The 20,420-nt window shown below is 55.3% G+C and overlaps 1 protein-coding gene across 1 annotated transcript in view; it reads right to left on the reverse strand.

Annotated features, from left to right (window-relative positions):
* The window catches only part of LOC122366563 (protein YIPF5-like), a gene marked incomplete at its 3' end in the record, with an annotated part of 101,800 nt that overhangs the window by 74,966 nt on the left and 6,414 nt on the right, over positions 1–20,420 (reverse strand). Inside the window, exon 4 of the mRNA XM_043338952.1 lies at positions 19,216–19,250. Coding sequence (XP_043194887.1) covers positions 19,216–19,250 — 35 coding nt within the window. The remainder of the gene's footprint in view (positions 1–19,215; positions 19,251–20,420) is intronic.

Here is a 20,420-nt window from a genome sequence, read left to right on the forward strand (position 1 = left end):
CAGTCGAGCCCTCCGTCCTCTTGATTCGCGGCGCCGCCGTCAGTCGAGCCCTCGGTCCTCTGATTCGCGGCGCCGCCGTCAGTCGAGCCCTCGGTCCTCTGATTCGCGGCGCCGCCGTCAGTCGAGCCCTCGGTCCTCTCCCAGAGAGCTCATCTCGCCAGAGAGCTGTTTTCGTCGGAGGTCGTCTAGGAGGCCCCATGCATATATGAGCATCAGGCCCAGTCGAGACGCGCCTGTGTAAATCCTGGGGAGAGCGGCATGGATCTCCCGAGGGAAATCCAACTGAGCAGGGAGGTCCTGAAGACGGCAGACGCCACACAGCGCGGCCACAACACACCGGTCAACAAACGGCCCGGCAGGACACGGACCCGATAGTCGGACTCAGGATATTACCACCGCAGCCCCCACAACTACCACCATCAGCGTCAGCATCAGCGTCAGCACAGTCAGCATCAGCCGGCTGACGGGCCGCCGGGCGGTCATCCAGTCCGTCAGTCCCACGTCAGAACAATGCGCGTTCGGTCCGGTGCGTCCGACGCCGGCTCGTCGGTCCGTCGGACGGGCGGCGGGCGGCGGGCCAGCGGCAGAGTCAGCACCCTCAGCGCGCTATCGGCCATCTCCAGCCGCCGCGCTCGTCTCGCAGTCCGGCCGCCGAGCACCGCTGGCGGCGCGAAAGATACCGGCCATCGGCGGCCGTGTTTTTAATAGACTCCCGGCCGAATCTGGAGCACAAACTTGAGCCGGCCGAGGATCGATTGGCGGCGTCTGCTCTGCGTCTCCGGCGGCCGGCGCTGCCTGCCGGTCTGGCCGCCGCGGGAGTGACGGTCCGTGGAACAGCTCCGTCCATCCACAGTCGCTCTGTCCTTACCGCTCCGACCGCGGCCGGCGGACCCGCACCAGCCGTCAACACACCCGCTGCACGAGACCAAAGGTCGGCCAAATGTCACCGATAGCTAAATACAAACTGACCACAAACAACGCTAAATAAGTGCCCCTGTATAAGGTTACAACAAACGAGATACAGGCCGCTGACATCGGCCATTACGACGATACGAGCGGTGTTGTGCTGAATGTTTCAGTGGCGGCGTCAGAAGCGGGTGACTGGTGACGCCTGCCGGTGACATTTGGTGTCTGAAGGCGACAGTAAATGTCCCTCCGCCGCCCATATCAACATGTTGCACGAAGGGTGAGAAGCAGGGTCGCAGTACAGTCACTGGGGACGTAGGTCGTTCAAGGAACCAGCCGGAAACAAAGCTACAGCGCCCCCAGACGTAACCGGCAGATCAAAGTAGCTACAAAAACACCAATGACGTCAACATCTGTAGCAATCAATACAGCAAATGTTAATACAGATCATCTAGCGGGATAAACCTCGGTAGTAAGCCAGCACGATTGGTCATGATCTGCAAACAAATGACCGCACAAGCATCCTACGTTAGGATCGTGCGGCTCCCACGCACACGCCGGATGCTACCGACTACCTCCGATCGAGCCGGCCGACGCATCGGCTTTCCGAGCTTACTTCCAAAACGGGCTCACGGACAACACTGCAACTTGGCAGTGTCCGGGGGCCTCGCAGCGATCCAAGTTGCTAAATCGATGACGCGAGACACCCACGCCCTGTGGCGAACGAATCCAACCGACACAAACGGATGCAAACACCCAGAATGAATACGACCCCATTACGGAAGCCTCAGTCATAAAGTCATAAAACTCCTGGCCACTTTATCGTGGCGCTGGAATTGATAGTCAATCGGGCACCGTGGCCGGAATGGACCATCAAGGAAACGAGATATTGGACGTTCAAAAATACGCCGTCCTCTTATTCTTAACACTTTTAACGATTCATATCCTTATGCTGGGAACTTTCATTGGCATCCGTTTGATTCAAATAGTTAAGCTTAGATCTTTGAGCGCCTCATGGTATTACTCGCACGGAAGCTTTGACAAACCGTGCAAACCTATAGTGCCATTCACTCGCTCAGCCATTCAGCCATTGAGCTCAGGCATGTTGCACAAGTGTGGGTGGGCAATAATCGTCCTCTTTAACCCACCCGGCGTCGCCCAGTCCAGTCTAGCGCATATATCGCAGCGGCTGATGCTAAAAGCGTGTCCCGTTTGAACAGGGCCCATTCGCGAAAGCACAGCCACCAATTAAGGGGGTCGGCCGACGGGCCGTGCCGCCGCGCCGATGCGGTCCGGTCGGCGCTGCTGGCCGTCCGAGGTCACGGCTGCGACAAAGGGACGCCATGGCTGGAGTGGAGGTCGTGTCGACCAGCGGGACTGCTGAGAGGGCACTACTGTGACCTGGCCACCGCTCAGTGACCTTACACCGCCCAGTGACCGTCTGACGGCCCCCACAGCGGGTAATGGTCAGGCAGCGCGACAGATAACACACATCACTCGCGGCTCTCCGCTTCCGACAACGCGGCAATGGACATGTCTTGGGGCCTTTACATATACTTTTAGGCTTCTTGAGCACCGAATAAATGTGTTATGCAATTAATAAATACGTCTGTTTTGAACATCCACTCGCCTTCAACAAGCGTTGCACTTTATTTCACATTTATTAGAGGGGTGCTAAAGCTGCACGCGCTTTGGCGAGGCAGTTAGCTGGTTAGCTAAGCACGTCCAGTTTGCCAAGTTGGCCGGAAATGGTTTTACCTTGGTCGAAAATGGCCTACTCGTATGTTACCTGTGCGCTTTTGCATGCCGCCCACAATTAATTCGCGTTTATGGTCACCTCTGACATGAGCTCATTTGTCTCCTGTTTCCAACTTTACAGGCAGAGTGCGATAATTTGGTAGACACGACTTTGAGCGCAGAAAGCTTTCAGGATGTTGAGCTACGCGGAACGTGCAAAAAGAACAGCGTCATTCAGAGAAACACCTTAATAAGCCGCAGGTTAATGCGTGGAAATATCAATTAAAAAGATTGCAGCTCCGCACATCGAAGCTGCTAGCATTAGCTATGGGTTCTTGGAATTGATTAGCAGCGATGGAACAAAATCACCATTGGACAGCCCGCTACGACGCAATGTATACCCTTCCCTCCATACCCTTCACTCTACATATTTCGCATCTGCCCTCGCTTTTCCTCTGATGTCGCCGAGCCGATTCATCAAGTTTTACCCAGATCATTTACTGGCTGACTTAAAATCGATCACCGCCTTTGTCGCGTCAGAAAATGGCACACCAGGATGCATCAGTAGAACTGCTCAGGCCACCAGCGGTGTTTTGGCTAAGTCAACCCGTTATCACAACCAACGGGGTCTAAAACTGGAGCAGATTTCCCATAGAGCTAGTGAACACGCCTTCTGTTTGCAGAAAACACATCAGTTCCCTTTCTAGGTCTTGACGAACAATGGGTTGACATTCGATACGCGTTTGCCGTTTACTTTACTGAATAATTTGCCAAATGGAATTGACTGAATAGATCACTGCACCGTCACAGCCCTGTACTTTTTTAGGATACGGGCATTTAGGTATTGTTACATTCACAGTGATCCGATTAATGTAGGTAGAAGTCCGTGACAAAGCTGGCATAAATCAGGACACCAGCAAGGGCGATCAGCTTCTTCAAAGAAAACATTTCTCCCACAAAGCTGACAAAGAGTTCATGTTTGTGTTATCAAAGTAGCCGTTCAATATCAACAAAAGATCCGTGCCGGATCGGTTTAACATCCACATAAAACGCACCAAGAACAGCAGCGTAAACTTGCAGAATTGTTTGTCGAGTCCCCGGAGCGGAACACATTTGCTTTCCAAAGTTTCCGTCCGGGTGCGGCAGGCGTCTCTCCTCCGAGCTCGTCACGGTGTGTCGGCCCGTTCCCGTCAGTCCTCCCCAACTCTGTCTACTCCCGTCGGTGGGATCCCGTCGCCTCCCGTCGGTGGGTTCCCGTCGCCTCCCCGTCGGTTCCAACCGCACACACCGATCAGGCCGACCTCCCACGCGAGACAGCGGCGGCCAGCGCGGCAGGAAGCCGCCATCGGCGCCATGAGCCATCAGCTGCACTCGGCCCGCACAATGGCCACAAAAGGAGTTTTTCTCGGCGGCCGGCCGCCACTTCCGCTGACGGTCGCTGACCATGGCCGGACGGGAAACGACGTCCACGGCGGAAACGATGTCCCACAAGGAGACGATGTCCCTGCGGGGATCTGCGGGAAATCGTCCCCCTGTGGGTGACGGTGCCCTCGTGGAGGACAGTGCCCTAAGAACGCAGTGTCTAGCAGAAGCTCCCTCGTAAGAAACCGCCGATAAAAAGGTTCCATGAAAACGGTATCAAGGCGGGGAGAAGATTTTCTCTGGAAAGGCATGGTCATGTGATAAAGCATATTGGTGGGATAACACATTCCTAGTATAACACATTACCTTGGGAACACATTGTGATTAATGACATAATCTTTCGTAACAATGATCCGAAAAGAGATCAATGCTAAAAAAGTAATAGTAACATGGAATGAAAAACAATAATAATATAATTTGTTCGTGATAAAACAAACTTACTAGAAACTGTCGTCAAAAGAGGCAGAACAACGATATTAGGGCTATGGTGAAGACATGAGCTAATAAAAGCAACGGCGGGCTAGGAAGTTTTGGCGTTGGACATTGAAACAAATATTGTAAAAAGTAGGCCCGGCATTTCGTTCCACGTCAATATGACGAATGTAGGGCATGCGCAACAAAATTGGTGCCAAAGATAGACCCACAGCCAGACCATCAAAGAGAGAAGCCGGCGGCCGGCGGTCGGCCATCGGAGGCGCTCCATGCCCTCATCAGAGCGCCGCCATCATGGTGGGGCGTCACCGCCGGCGGCGGCACGTCATCAGCGGCACGTCATCGGACGCTCCGTCAGCCGTCCGTCACGCCACCGGCGCTGACGGCTGCTGACTGGCGCTGACAGCCGCTGACCGCTGACGGGTGCTGACGGCTGCAAACGACCGCCGTCCGCTGACCGGACAGCAGACAGATGGCGGCGGCAGAACACGGCCAGTCTGATCCACCGACACTGGTAGCGGAGCCCGAAACACGGCCCGCAGCGGCCAAACATAACACGGCGGCGAGCCGCGGCATGGACGGGACGGCGACGGCCGCCCACAACGGCCACGCGAGCACCCACTCAGATCAGATACTGAGTGGTGATGGAAGAGACCCATCTGCAGTTGATTAGATGAGCACCGCAGGCCCGTAGGTATACTATTCTATTAACCAGGGAGGCGAGGCTGGTCGATACTCCACATCACCGTGAGAGCTGCTTTTTTACGCGGTGTGCATGAATGCATGTACGTGTGAATGGATGTGTGTGGCTGTCTGTGTAGATTGTAGGTGCGTTTCTGCGGTGTGACCTATGAGTGTGTGACTGCAGGCTGTGCGTTGTGTACTGTGACAGTGTGTGTCCGAGTGTGTGTGTACGGGCGTCTCCAGGAGCCGCCGGCGGAGGTGTCGCCGCTGTCGCCGCCGCTGTCACCCGGTCGTTAGCGGTCACAATAATGACGCGGTGACGGGGAGGGCCGCCGGACCGGGCGGGAGCCGGTGGTTTTTGTGTCCGATTCGGCGCCGCCAGGAGTGGCCGGCGTCCTCCTAATGGCCTGGCAGACCGCCAGCCCAGCCCGGTCGGCACTGGGCTCAGACGTATGTTCTATTCGGTCAGTGTGATACCGACTGATGCCGCCCGCCGCGTAGGTACTCCGGCCGAACGGGCCAGGACCATATTCACGGTCTCAGCAGTGAGCCGGGCCGAACGACCTGAGACTCAGTCGAAGTTACCGATATCGATCCACTGATCACAGTCTTTAGCAGAGCTGGGTTACAATAATCATACAGCTACAACTGATATTCAGTCTGCATGACGGCTCGTGTGGCGGCCCGCTCTAGCGGACAGTCGATGGGTGGTAGTTCCAAGGGTCATGGTTACTGAGCCTAAGCCTGTCGGAGACATCGTCCGTATGTCCGGGCGTTATCACCTCGGGCTAGTCTAAGACATCTTACTCCGGTAAAAATAATTCCATTTCCAACTTCGAACAACTTGAGAGATAAGAGTAGTCTCTTCAATGGCCAGTTAAGACAAACGTCAAAAATACATGATAATAGTCCATACGAATTGCAAATGTATTTTGATCAGAGCATAGGTTGCTGATATTTTGTATTGCGCATTTACTTTCATTTTGTAGCTGCGGTAGTCATTCCGACACTATCAGTTCGATCCAATCTGACCCACACTATCACCACTACCTCAGAGCGCAGTCGGTCCGAGCCGCCAGGGTCCGCTGCCGACCACACGCAGCCGGCCCGATCCGGCACAGAGGTAACCCTCACAGGACAGGTGAGTGGCACATGAAATTACCTTCCGCGCTCGTATGGACACGGCGGAGCGGCTCATAGCTCAAGATCAACAGGCGAAAACCTTCTGTCGCAGCCATAAACTAAGTCCGATGATAGCGTCACAACGATTTGGGATCCTCCAACCGCTATCATCATCATTAACAGGTCAAGAGCGCAGCATTTTCAGACCCATGTTACGTGAGTGACGTAGAATCAATTCGTGAGTCAGCTGCATCGACCGGCCGTGGGCCGAGAACATACCTGACGCCGGACCGGCGACCACACGTCCCGGCGGGTCATTCTCCCCGTCATATTTCAATGGGCGGGGCTCGCGCGGCTAACTTTACACCTGTTCCCGCGGCTCCAAACGGCCATTGTCCAAAGCTGCCAGCTCGGGCGCGCTGCTGTGTAGGTCAGTTAGCCCCCATTACAGTCTGCCAATGTCTGTAATGACCGGCCTGTGTCGGTGGCGCTAAGCCGGCCGGACCGGTGCGAGTCGGGCCCGGCCGGGTGGGTCGACCGGGCGGCCCCTGTAGGTGTCCATGGGCCGGCCGCAATCGATACGGCGCGGCCGGTCACCGGCGGCGGTCACAGCCGCTGTCGTGACCGGTCATCCATCAGACACGGGCCGCGACGCGACACGCCCGACCGGCCGGCCGGCACCGCGGCGACCACGCCCTCCGGGGCGGGACGGCTCGGCCGGGCGGGTCGTCTAGACCAGCGCACTATGTAGTACCCGCGTACGGGCGGCCGCCGGGCCCGGTATTGTCCCGATACACGGGTAGTGCCTACAGGGGTGCTCGCGAGTCTCCAGGGTAAGAGGGTCTCTGCAGGGCCCTGTTCGGGGCTGTTTCTATATCAGCGTGCTGTCGGTTTTCCCCCTATAAGGAAGTTATTGCTGGCGCTTCTTGGCCTCTCATTGGTCTAACAAATAGACCACTTTAATTCGACCAATGAGGAGCCAAGAAGCAGCAGCATGCTCGCAGCCTGCTGATAAATAAGCGGGGGGCGAACAGAACTCAGAAGTCGCCTAGGTGCCGCTGGGTGCCGCGGAGCCCCGCAGGTGGAGTCGTCTAGGAGCCAGGACCGGTGGTTATAATCCAACAACATGCGCGTCACTTCACTGATACTTGCAGGGAGAGTACATGTCCAATTGTACAATTGATCTACAATACATTTGAGTTAATAGGCTACAAACGAGGGCAACTAACAGCATGAAGGATATCATGACATCGTTCATTGCCATCTCAATCGATCCACTTTCTTTTTATAAGTCAGAAACGTGCAGTGTCCCCGCGTATAGTTATGCGGGGAGTCTAAAAAAACGCATGACACTTGACTAGCGTGTACATGCAATTTTAAAACGTTACGCCAATGTCAAAGGCGACAAGTTGACCGTTGTTGATCGAGTAAGATAGCCTTTAGGGTATCGGGCTACGAATGTTTAAAACAAATGTTTTAATATAGCACGACATTCGAAAATACGACTGAACCAGTCTACATATTTCAGATGCTCAGCTGAGAACATTTACAATGTCAACAACTCAGCAGTCGAGCAGCGACTATGTCGCACGCAATGCATGATTTTTTTAACCTGGCATTGACGGAGAGAACATGTCAGTGACGTCACCGGTAACCGATAGCGTGTCGGGATCCCATATGATCGTCATATCTCACCCCATATTCACTCAGTGAAATGGGAGTCCCCGTTTCACGGCGGCACATGATCGACCATCACTGCAGAGCAGCAGCCATCGCCAGCCCGCCACTACGGGCAGATCCCATATCACGTGTCGGAATGTCCAACTGTCTGGCGGTAGTGGCCCGTCGGGCGCGGCGCACCGCTTGACTGCACAGCCCCCAGTCTGGTGCGCGATAAAAGGTATATTTATGCGCCATAACGCCGCCGATGCCTCCCCGGAGGATGTCATCATGCTAATGATTCCGGGCATCGTGCGGCTGGCAGCAGCCGGGGACACAATCGATCTTCTCTGTTCAAGTGTCAGCCTTCCAGAAAGCGCGGCGGGGCTGGAATTTGTCGCCGGCGGCGTCCGTCATTTGTCATTGATCGGCCCACCGTCCGACTGATCACCATCGCACAAACAGATCACGGCACGCCACCGTCGCCGCCGTGACGCCCGCCAATCACACGACGCAAACTTTGGCCGTTAATTTTTACTGATGAGCTAAAAAGACCGCGGCTGGGACCGGGTCAGGACACGCAGTCCGAGAAGTCGTGGGTGGAAAGTCTGGAGCTGGTCCGGGAGTCGATCCGAGATGGTTCTATTCAAAACTACAGCGAATGAAAAGGTTCGTCAAACTTGATCAATGAATGGGTTCATAAATTAAAAGTTACAAGAGGACTGAAGTCATCGAGCAGACTTTGATTTGGGAACCAATATAAATCCCCAGACAACCAGGTCTGTCAGCTGTTACTATTTTTAAACTTCACAAAGTGTCATTTGTATCATATCATTCACCATCATCCTTACATCCCTTAGATAAAAAAATGTTCGATCTCACACCTCCTAGCTAAAACAGGTTCGGTCACCGTCCCTTAATTCCTCTCCACTTTAGCAGCTCACCATCGCTGCACCATAACTAGCTCCATCAGAGAGCGAGCGGCGTACGGGGGTGTACATTCGTCACCGACCACAGCTCTATTCAGGGCGGTCCGGCTGCTGTCGAGGGACAGCGCGGGCAGACGCGGCTGACTCCCCTGTTTGTCCAGAGGGTCGGCCGGACAGGGCCCAGCTGCCGGCCTCTCCCCAGTGACAGCCGAGAGGGGAGACCTTCCGAAGGGTTTCGGGGCTCGCAGGAGCTCACCGCTCCCTGGTCAAAGGTCCGGGAAGGGCGATCGAGCCCCAGCCGTCGGTCAAAAATACGACACTTCACTGGAAACAATTCCAATAGCCATAATGTCGCATTTCGCTAATTTGGGCCAAAGCTTTTCCACCAGAAACTTCGCGCATTTGAGACTCATTTCCACCCATTTCGATTTCGGCCGTCATGGCTATCCCAGGATAACTTGTCATATGATACACCATTACTCCATAACCACCAATCTTGTCCAATCATTTTCCAATAAGTTTCCTCATTCCCGCCCTATTCACATATCCAGATGGGATATTGCCATTCGCCCCGCTCGACGGAGTTCGGCGAGGGAGTCTCGGCTGGGCTCCCTACTCCTGGAGGCGTCGAGGAGGGAGGGAAGGAAGGAGGAGGTGGGAGGAAAAACTCGCCCGGGCTCCTTCCTGGAGGAAGAGCGGGAGGGTGGGAATCTCGGCTAGTCTCTCTGCATCAGGTGTACGCACGCAGACAGACAGCGAGGCAGAAAAACAAGCAGACAGATGGCAAAGTAATAGGACAGCTGTAGCAGCCAGCCCTCGGCCTCAGACGTGCGGAGGAGACGCCAGACAGCTCTGTCCAGCTCCGTCCGTCCCGCCCCGCCCCAGCCGCGGAGCCGTCCCCAGAGTGACTCGGAGGGGACAGTGGACAGCGCGCCGCGGTCTGCCGAGGAGCAACTGTCCCCAGTGCGGGACGGAGCTCGCAGGAGGATACGGACCGACAGCGGCGCCGTATCGATTCCATAACTGGATTAGCAGCCGGCCGGGCGACGCGCTGCTGTGTGTGTGTCTGTGTGTGTACGCGGCGCTCCACAGGCGCCGGTGGATAATGGTCCGACTGGACTACACCCGGAGTCCGGGGCGGCCCACTGTCCACCGCCCAGCCCCCGCCGGCGGGGAAGCACGCACACCACACGCACACCGCGGGAGAACAGCCCGCTCGTAAACGGGACTACCAAGCACACTTAAAGGACCACTGAATGAGACGGTCGCAAAATAGATGAGCTGTGAAATACACTGAGTGGTTCAAAATACAATGGACCCAGAATATCCCGATCTCCGGAGCCCTAAGTACTAAAGACAGCATTAGGCTTCATTAGGACACTATGCTCGATCCATTGGGAAATCGTAAAAGGGTTGAAAGCGCCTGCGAGCGTTTCAGAACTGAAAACTTCGGCAGAGAAAGCATACAAAGGGATATTATATCACCAAATGCATTACTGCATATCCAATATGCATGTATGAGACAATGCGATGGATGAGATAAAGCGTAAGAAATGGAAATTGGATAAGATAATCCATAATATGCTAAATGCATCAATAATATCTATACCATAGGTGATATTAATATGACAAAAGCTAACTACCACAAATTACGCCAGCATGGAAATATCACGCAGCTTATGACCGCCTCAAACCTACACGCTCAACACACGGCTGAATAATTGCATTATTTCCTCTAGATGGCAGAAGCAGCCAGCGCCTGAGCCCTGAAAGCACGCTGTGCCGCCTGGCTTGCTACGGTTATATCCCTGCCGTTAGATGTCAGCAGTTGTCAGCGCCTGGAAGCATGCTGTGCCGCCCAGCCCGTCTGGTTATATTCCAGCCGCTAGATGTCAGCAGGGACCAGCGCCTGAAACCATGCTGTGCCGCCTGGCCTCCTACGGTTATATCGCTGCCGCTAGATGTCGCTAGGGACCAGCGCCTGATGGTAGGCTGAGCCGCAGCACACCAGACCTAAAACCGCAGCAATATGGTGTCTGCGCTGGCGGCGGGAGCGGAAGGATAGTCGATCCGGTCGTAAAATCAAGTTAGCAGCCAACGGCCGTCACAGACCGCCGTTCGACGAGTGATCAGTTCCAGACAGGGCCGGCCGCCGTAGGCACACGCTGAGATTGCTTCAAGGCGTAACCAGACTCAGCGGGCTGAACTTGGAACGGGAAGAAAGTCGTTTCTAAACTCGCCGATTCCATCACCCAGCAAAGGTCAGCATGGGTCCATCTTCAAACAGCCGTCAGCATTATTGGCTATTGTCACGCTTCGTCCCATTTGACACGGGGTTCTGAAGCTCGGCGGATTTCCGTTGACCTGTCATCTCGATCCTGTCGGCGTCAGTTAATTAGCGATCGGACGGACAGGGCCGGCAGCCGGCGTCTCGCGGGGACCGGACAGTGGGCGGAGCACACACGTGCCGCGGGGGTGTCGACGCTGACAGAGCGGGGTCGGGGGCCGCAGCGTCCCGGCCCATCCCTTCCCCGTGTCATGTTTTGCCGGCTGCGGCGCTGTCGCCAGCAGCCAGCTCCGTTTTCATTTGTCGGTGTGGGACGTCAGGCCGGGCCCGCCGGCGTCCCCAGTGGCCCCAGTGGCTCTGGCCGCCGGCATATTGCCGTAACGGGCCATTGTCTGCGATGTTACAGCGCGCCTTATTGCTGGCCAGTTGGCAGCGGGTCACTCGCGCTCAATGAGAGGGAGGACGAGCCAGCTGCCCAGCGGCTGAACGAGCCAGCTGCCGAGCGGCTGACCGCGCGAGCTGCAGCGGGGAAGTCCACCTCCTCCGCCTCTGGTCATACCAGACACACCCCTGCCGCATTCCTGACTTACTCTAATACGAAAAACGACCAAATAACCACATATTACTCCCCGGGAAATGTGCTATCGCTAGATAGACTGAACACAACCAATACGCTTCATTTCAAATATGGAACGAATGACAAATTTTTCCACATTTCAGATGGTTATTAGTTCGAGAGGCATTAGATATGGTCGTATCTCAGGCCCATATGACACGTAGCGAGGCAGCTCTGCGAGTTATTAGGAGTTATTGGTTACGGTGATACCAGCGCTGCCAATATGCCGAGAGCGCCGCGGAAGACGCTGGTGGCGGCGCATCAGGAACCCGGCGCACGGCCGGCCCACCGGCCGCGGCCGGCCCAGGTGAGCTCACAATATCAGCAAATCATTCCCATTCGTCACCGGCAATGACGAGGGATGAGACAGAAGGTTCTGCATCAAGATAAACGAGCAATCAGGTGCAATAACTCCATTGAGGAGAACGTCCATAGGTTTTCACAAACAGAATTGCCTAGCAGGCGCATTCTGCCAGGCTTTCTTCTTGCCAGGTGGCTGCTCGATGACGAACAGACCGGCGATAATTGCACAGACAGCCATTGGTACCCAGCTGGGCCGAGCTCCGCCGTGGACGAGGGCAGCGTGGCTCTGCGTGGCTGTGCGTGGTTGTGCGTGGTCCTGCGTGGCTCCGCCGGCCGGCCGGTGACTCTATTTCCGGCCGGTGCCGACGGAGGGGACTCTGGACCGCTCGTCAGCCCCCGCCGCCATCCTCCCTGATGGATGGTGTCGATGACGCCGCCGGTGGTTCGTTAGGCGGCCGCCGCTCCTCTCCCAAACGGCGCCGGCCGACGGCACACTCCGTCACCGAGTTAACGGCTACCAGCCCCGGCCGGGATGGAAACAGTATGCTCCACAGGACAGGCATGACACAGTGGCCTCATACCTCACCACCGCAATTAAACGAAATAAAACATTATCCATCCTTGACTGGCGCGACAGACGGGGTCACCTCAATGGCTTTCATATAAAGCTGCTTTCCAGAACACAATGAAGGTATCCCTTCACTGCCGAGCGAATAAAATTGATGCATGAGGTCTCCTGGTGGGGGGAGCGTCGCGCCATCCAGCCAATAACCTTAAACCTCCAACCGAGAGCCGCCGCTCCGGTGAGGCGCATTCTTCCGGTCGATCCCGGGAGCCAATTTCACGCCGTCGGTACCGGCGGCGGCGGCCCTGAATCACAGTCCCACCGCTGACGAATGTGACGGTTTGTGACGGTCTCCAGCCGGATGGTCTTAATCAGCCAGACGTATGTGACGGCTTTTGACAGGGTTCAGGTGGAGGTGTTGAATCAGGGGTGGATATGTGATGTTTGTAATGGTTCATGACGGTCATGAATCAATGCTGTATCAGACACGTCTTGATGACTTGAGCGAGGATCCAGAAACACCGCCAATTAGCGGTGTGGATGACATATCTGTTATATGCAGTGACGTGCCAGATGAGTCTGTTTGTGACAGACCTGTGACGGGCCTGACGTATGTGTCTATTTCTGACAGACTGCTGACAAGTCTGACCCATACGTCCGTGTCTGACCGACCAGTGGCGGGGTGTGTCAGAGGGTCCGTCTCGTATGTGACCGCAGCTCCGACAGCCCCGCAGCCCGTCGGACCCAGTGGCGCGTCGCCGACCACAGCAGCTGCCGCCGCTCTCACAGCACTGAACGGAGCGGCAGTCGACCGACACACAGCGTCTGAATGCCGAATACAATATCTATACAGCCAACCAGTCCTATCAGTTAAATGGAATGGCTCCGGCGAATCCGGCGCCATTCCGATAAGCATGGAGATAAAATGGAGTGGAGATTGGCGCTCTATAAACCAGACTTCCATTGATGAATCCACAATAATCACCACGCTAGGATTGGAGTATTCAACAAGCCGGCGTTGGCTTGTCATCGGCAGATTGAGCGACAGATCAATGCTTTACAATCGTGGAGAGCATGCACAGCTATTGAGGATATATGAACAAATTTAACACCTTGCGCTATTTCAATCAATAACAAAATATGAACACCAAACTAGAGAAGCACACAGCTGAAAGGCTGCTTGCCCCAGTTACTGACAAAAAGAGCCAAGCCTTTTTACTCACCCATTTTTAGAATGGGCGAAAGCGCAGAGAGCGATAAACAAAACCTGGAAACAGCCCCACATTAAGATCACAGGCTTCAGAGTTCAAGTTCAAACCGAAAAGGCGTCACTTTTTCTTGAACTTTGATAAGAATAAGCACGCCGGGGGAGCACTATGAATATTAAATACAAATAGCCACATCGATCTGGTCCTGCTTTTTGTTCCGGCGGCCACTTCTAGCGCCGGCCTTCCTGATATATTTGAACTTTCGCAGCTAAGGCGATGAAAGTCGATCTCTGAAAGGCGCAGGGAGCGGCTAATGCAAGCAGCCCGAATGATGGCTGCCGGCTCGAGTATTTTTCTAGTCCAGGTTCGAGACGCTGAATAAGACGGCGTCGCTTCGCTCGGTCGCTGGCGCCCTGAGGAATGCACGCCGCTCAACTTTTGTGTAACTTACTTTGCGACGCCAACGTGTCAATCTGCCCCCGGTAACGTAGTTTATGTATTTCCAGGTGCGGCGCGTGCGGTGTCGTCTTATTGGACTGCCGGCCGGCTGTCGGCCGCGGAACTACGGACGTCCGTCCCCTGCGGCATCCCCTAACGGCCACACGGGGAGCCGCGCCACGACCGTCCCCGTCGACCGCCGTCTGTCGCGCCAAGATAGCCGCGCCACACTTTAATTTGTCGGCCCCAAATTGGATCCGGTGCGTGAGTGATAAGAAAATTCAACGGTGCACTTTTTGTTTTGTTTGTATTCCTTTTACATTTATAAGCGTGGTGGTCCCTGCGGAGCCCAGCGAAACGGGACTAGCAGCCACACAGAATATAAAACAAACATCATCTTGCAGCCGACATCAGGCATAACTACGCAATCATCGTCACGTTGGCCGCACAATTGCACACAATCAGTGACGGTGCCGACGAGCGGCGACTAGCGGGGGGGCGATCGGCGGCGGCGCTGGGAGCGCTCTCATGGGATAACGAACACACCCTGCGCAAATCCGGACCGGGCTCCCCGGCTCCCCGGCAGGCAATCAACAACTTTTGTTCGGCCAAACCCAATTTCACCCCCGGCTAACTTTTTCAAAGTAATCAAGCCGTGTCTTGTGATTTACGGAGTGTGCGAATCTGCATTGGTCTGCCCTCCGCGGCCGTTTGGCTGGGGTGAGGTAAGGTGAGAGATCAGTCAGTGAGTGGGGAGGGGACCGGGGAGGGGTGTCGGAGCCAGCGCCGGTGGCCGCGGCTCGTTAGGGGAGAACAGTGCCCCTATTGTCGGAACTGCTGGAATATATTAGCGCCTCAGAGGGTAGCGAGGGCCGCCACGGGCCACCAATCACGGTAGACCGCTAATGCAGCGGTCAAATGGAGCCGGAAGCTATCAACCACTCACACTCTGTGCAGAACTGCACACACCTACACAGGTGTAATGTGGGTTGTTAATATAGCGGTATGTCTTGGTACATCGGGTATAATAATTACACTTACAGGAGCCATACGGAGGCAAATAGCATCCCTTCCACTCATACCCAGCTCAAGACTACACTGCGGCTACTGGTTAAATTGAATTAAAAATACGGCCTTTCCCATCATGCGGCACGAGACTATGCAAGGCTCCATAAGAACGTCAATCTACATCTCTCCCAAAGCAGTTCAGAACTATGCCGCAATTAGATGGAGTCGACATGCATCCCCCTCCGTCCACGCCACCAGCGCGGCCCAATTTGGCGTCGTTTGGCGCACCTGTGACCTGTCCCAATAACAGGGGCGCGATCGGTGGATATTGGGTTTTTACCGCCATGAAAAGACCTGCAGCGAGGCCGAACCAGCGCGCCGGCAACGCCAATCAGCCATCACAATTCCGCTAATGTGAAAACGCTGATGAGCTTAATAACTGTTAATGCAAGATGTAATGATAAGACCCTATCACGAGCGGGCAAACTTGGCACAAACGGTAGCACTCGGTGCATTTATGTATGCTAATTAACCCAGCTGTCACCAAAGTTCAAGTAATTGCAACTTGCGCTGGCTGTTGTCTTTGGTCTCTACGTGGCAACAGGGGCGTAGATTACCGCATTTTATGCCCGCTTCGTGGGCTCCACTTCACCATGATTTACGAGCTGTAAACGTTGATGTAAAGTAGGTCCCGTGTGGGCGCCGGGCGTTCGACACCGGCTCGTTCTGTGCCAGGTCACCGGGACGGAAGCTCGCGCCGAAAACAGGGCAGAGCTGGCGGTAAGTTACGGCCGGCACGGCCGCCGCGCGGCGCACCCGTGGGCCGCACACCGACCATTACACGCCGGACTCGGCAACTGTCAACAATCTGCGGAGGCGCGCCCTGGAACCGATGGAAACCAGTGGCGGTGCTGCCGGGACCCAGCAGTAACCAATATCGACCGCCGCGCCGCCGTAAACCAGCTGTAACGCCCCGGGACCTATTGGTAAACAATGGCGACCGCTACCAAAAACCGGCAGTATCGACTCCAGAAAATATACGGGCCCGGCGGCGGTCGTTGCAAGAAATCGAAGACAATTCTACAGGAAACCACAGCATACCAGCTGCAACCAGGACACAACGACAACCTACCGCACAACAAATGCACACCAACCCACTGTGATCTATCAATAACCCGAGACAAATATATCAACACGCAACAGCGGCATCATACGGTGACAGCGACCTTGACCGTCCTCACACCGCCCTGGGTGTCAGGTAGTGACACGACGACCCGACCCCGAGGCAACTGACTGGGAATCCCGCCTGTGACACGCAACAGCGGCGGTCGACAGGGCGACACGGCCACGGGATCCAAGGTACACCGATACTGTGGCACGATATACGGCTGTCGCTGGTAGTGACACGGCCCGGTGAATGGGCCGCAGACGCCCCTGCACTGCACGGGCTGCCGTCGCCATTGACGGGACGGAGAGCGGCCGACGAGGCGCCCTGATGTAAAGGTCACGCCCCGAGCGGAGGAGCCCATTCAGCTCCGTCATCAGTGGAAGAGTTTCGGTCTGTAGCTACCCGGTTCGGGTCTTTATATTAAGTATTTCAGATTCCTTATGACGTTTTTAAATTAAATTTTCCACATTTCCGAGATTCGTGTAAAACTGCTTAAAAAGGCATTGCTTAATCTTTTCAGAAGACCATGCGAAAAGAAACCAATAATTCTTAATATCAATTAGCATCATTGCAAAAGCGAGACAAAGAAAGTGGAATATTTGTATTTTAGGGAACCAAAAGCTACTTGGAGCGTATTCCCGCAGAGGACGGAATGGAACCAGCCGGTCCACAGTGGAAAAACGTTGACGTATGGGCGCGCTGCCCAGAGACCATATCTGTCCGGCTCGCCATGTCGGCTGTTTGTGGCCGTTCGGAGACGGCGACAAAAACGGTGAAATCCCAACAAAACCCTGGGACAAGGATCCGCCAGGCTACACCAAAATGATTAAATAATGGCTCACCGCGCCGGCCGGCCTGTTTCCGGCGTGCAACACTTCCTGGAGTAGGCCGTCGTTACTAACCCACGCCGACATTACACGCGAGGCGGAGGCACGTCCATTCCACGCGGGCGCGCCACATTTTCCTGCCACAATGCGGCGCCGAAATGTGCGTGCGGCGCGCGGCGGCGTGACATTGAACTGATGGTGACAATCTGGCGCGATCTATCTGCGCGGCGCGTGCCGCATTGTTGGCCGACTGTTTGTCGCCGGCTGACGGAGCACCGCGCCGTCAGCGCTAATGCCGCGCCGCCGCCGGCGCGCCTGTTTGCGTGTCGTTACATTTTCACCGGGAGCACAGTGAGAAATGGGCGCCGCCACGGCGGCCGTGTTTTCGGCACTGCGCCCGCCGACTGTTTGTCTCTACGAGTAGCTGCCGTCTCGGCGGCCTCCCAGAGGCGCGCCGGCTCGTCCGCCGCGGCGCTCATTCGTGGCGTTATATACTCGTCAATCTTTGTCGTTTTAATTAAAGGGCCGCGCGACATTAAGTACAGCGCTGGTCGGCGGCCGGCAGTCGCCCCGCCGCCCGGCCGCTAAACTGGCCGGACGCCCGGGGCGATTTGCAGGTCGGCCGGTGCTGTCCGACTGCAGGCGCAAATACAGGCCATCGACAGCGCCGCGTCCGCTCAACAGCGCCGGGCATTGATGATGAATCGAGCCGACGCTGCCCCGTGTGATAGCCGAGACTGCCGCCTTTCTCGCTGTAAACAGTTACCAGAAAATATATTGCTCGGAACGCTTACTTCAACTTGTTGGAAAATAACAGCTGCACCAAATCATCTTTTTACGCTGTTGTGATTAACTACGGCATTTCATGATAATAAAGTTGTTTGCCACTTTTCTGATAAACATTTTGCTTGCAGCAGACATCTGAGAACGTCTTTAGGGCATAAGCTCTTATAATTGCTCGGATCACAGACATCGTAAAAGAGCCTTTATAGAGGCCTTTAATGAAAGCCCAACATTTGGTAAAAAGGTCGCCGTCCTTACAAAGACCAGCTGGAACGAATAGGGCACCCGCTGTCCGATATGTGCGGCAGAGGAAACGGAATGGAGGAATAAAATGGCATCAAAATCGGAAAACCGTTTTAACGGGATAAACGGCGCAATAAGGGAACGGAGCTTGAGAGGAAAATAAAAATATAAAAAGGCATTTTCCTGCTAACTTAAAGGCAAGTTACGCAATCGTATGAACAGATAAGCTCATTGACAACCGCAACAGTCACCACAAAGCTCAAACAAGCGCCGAAAACTAAAGATGTTTATCCGGCGGAGGTGAGTGCTGTGAGTCCGCCTTACACAGTACACAGCCACCACCTCTGCTGACCCTCTCGGCAGGCTCCACAAGTCCACACTCCACAGCCCACCGCGCCAGCCATCCAGCTAGTTAGACCGTCTACCTCCACAGTCCACACTTCACGCGCCCCGGGCAGCCACCGCCGGGACCTCGTCCGCGCTCGATTTCGCTCCCAATGCGCCCGACCGAAGCGTAGTTGCCGAAAACCCGCACGCAATCACAGCCAATTTCGAATGCGTGTTGCGAATAACAACGAAACAGAGTGCATTCAAATCCGCTGAAAGCGCCTCGTACAGCTCTTCCCGAGCCTCTCCATAGATGAGCACGGTCTGGGATTTGTTTTCGCTCCGGGCATTACAAGTAAATTCAATTCAGATGAGTTTCACCTTAGTTTATCCAGCATCAGTTTCACTGTATCATTAGAGCAATTGTTATTGCTTTTCTGCGACAAATTGGGAGAGGGTGGGACCCAAGACGAATGACGTCGGGGCGTGGAGGCGGAAGAGCGGAAACGGCGGCTGGGGCTGGGGTAGGGGGAGAGTTTCATCTGACTCACCTTTTGTAGAATGTGGTCCGGGTTGATTCCGAGCTCTGCAACAGAGAAACAGTCCCGTCACACGGCGTTAAGTACAGAGGCGACTGGCATCGCCGGCTGCCAGCTCCAGCTCCCATTCTAATCACATCCGCCACGGTAGACGAGCTCCACAGATATCCGAACCAACGAAAATCCCGCCACCAATATGATAATCACCGGTCGTTAGACGGCGTCTCACAATAGTTCGACGTCGGCTCTGAAAAGCACCAATCCCGAGAGCCGTCTCTAAACGTAAACACCGAGCACTCGCACCCGACGGCCGGGTCTCGGCGAATCGAGCACGGCGCACCGCTCCTCGCCTGTTGAGCGTCAACTTTGGCACCTGAGCAGCGAGCCGCGGCAATCTGTAAGCGGCTCTCGGGTAAGTTGGGTTCACGGGCAGTCTGCTCTCGCCGCTCCGCTCCCGGGGAGGGCGGGGCGGCCGTCCGCCGGCGGTCGGCGAAAAACGCCTCAGCAGTGTCCAATCAGTCGGCGCCGATCGACCGCCGGCCGCGACCCCCGACCGTGGCTCATTTCTCCCTCCTGCCCGGGCCGGACCGGACCATCCGGACCGTCCGGACCGGACCGTCCGGACCGGCGGACCAAACAGTCCGGCCGGCGGCGATCGGGCGCCGAGCGAGGGGACTACTGTGCGGCTTTGTTCAAGCACAAACCCAATGACCGTGCGATGACAGTCGGTGCTCGTTCGAGCTTCGCGGAGCTTTGAGGAGCTCCGGCGGCTAGCGGTCAGACCTACAGCGACCAGGGAGCGCCAGTAGTGACTCGACCTGAGCCCGACCCTACCAGACCCGGTCCAGACCCCTCACCAGTGGTGGTTGCAGCGGAGCCGCATTGACAAATCAATGAGCAGCGACACTTACTCCAGATTGACATGCAGCCGAGTGGGAGCAATCGGAATGAAATTCCGCGCGCTGCCTCACAATGACACGAAGAACAATGTAATAATACCAAAGAGTTGTATTGTCAGAGAGCACCGGCAAATCAGGGGTTACAGAGCACGGCTACAAGATGACCAATCACTTCCAGAATACCCGACAACATTCGATGCTCGTCGATCGATGTTTCAACTTTCGAGAGCTTATGCATTCATGCTAACAAAAACAGCACACTCCAGTTATCATCGAAAGCCCTTCGCTCAGCGACTTTTGAAAGATCCCCACACATCA

This window comes from Amphibalanus amphitrite, unplaced genomic scaffold (assembly GCF_019059575.1).
Source record: "Amphibalanus amphitrite isolate SeventyFive unplaced genomic scaffold, NRLGWU_Aamphi_draft 000030F_arrow, whole genome shotgun sequence".
In the NCBI taxonomy this organism is placed as follows: Eukaryota; Metazoa; Arthropoda; class Thecostraca; order Balanomorpha; family Balanidae; genus Amphibalanus; species Amphibalanus amphitrite.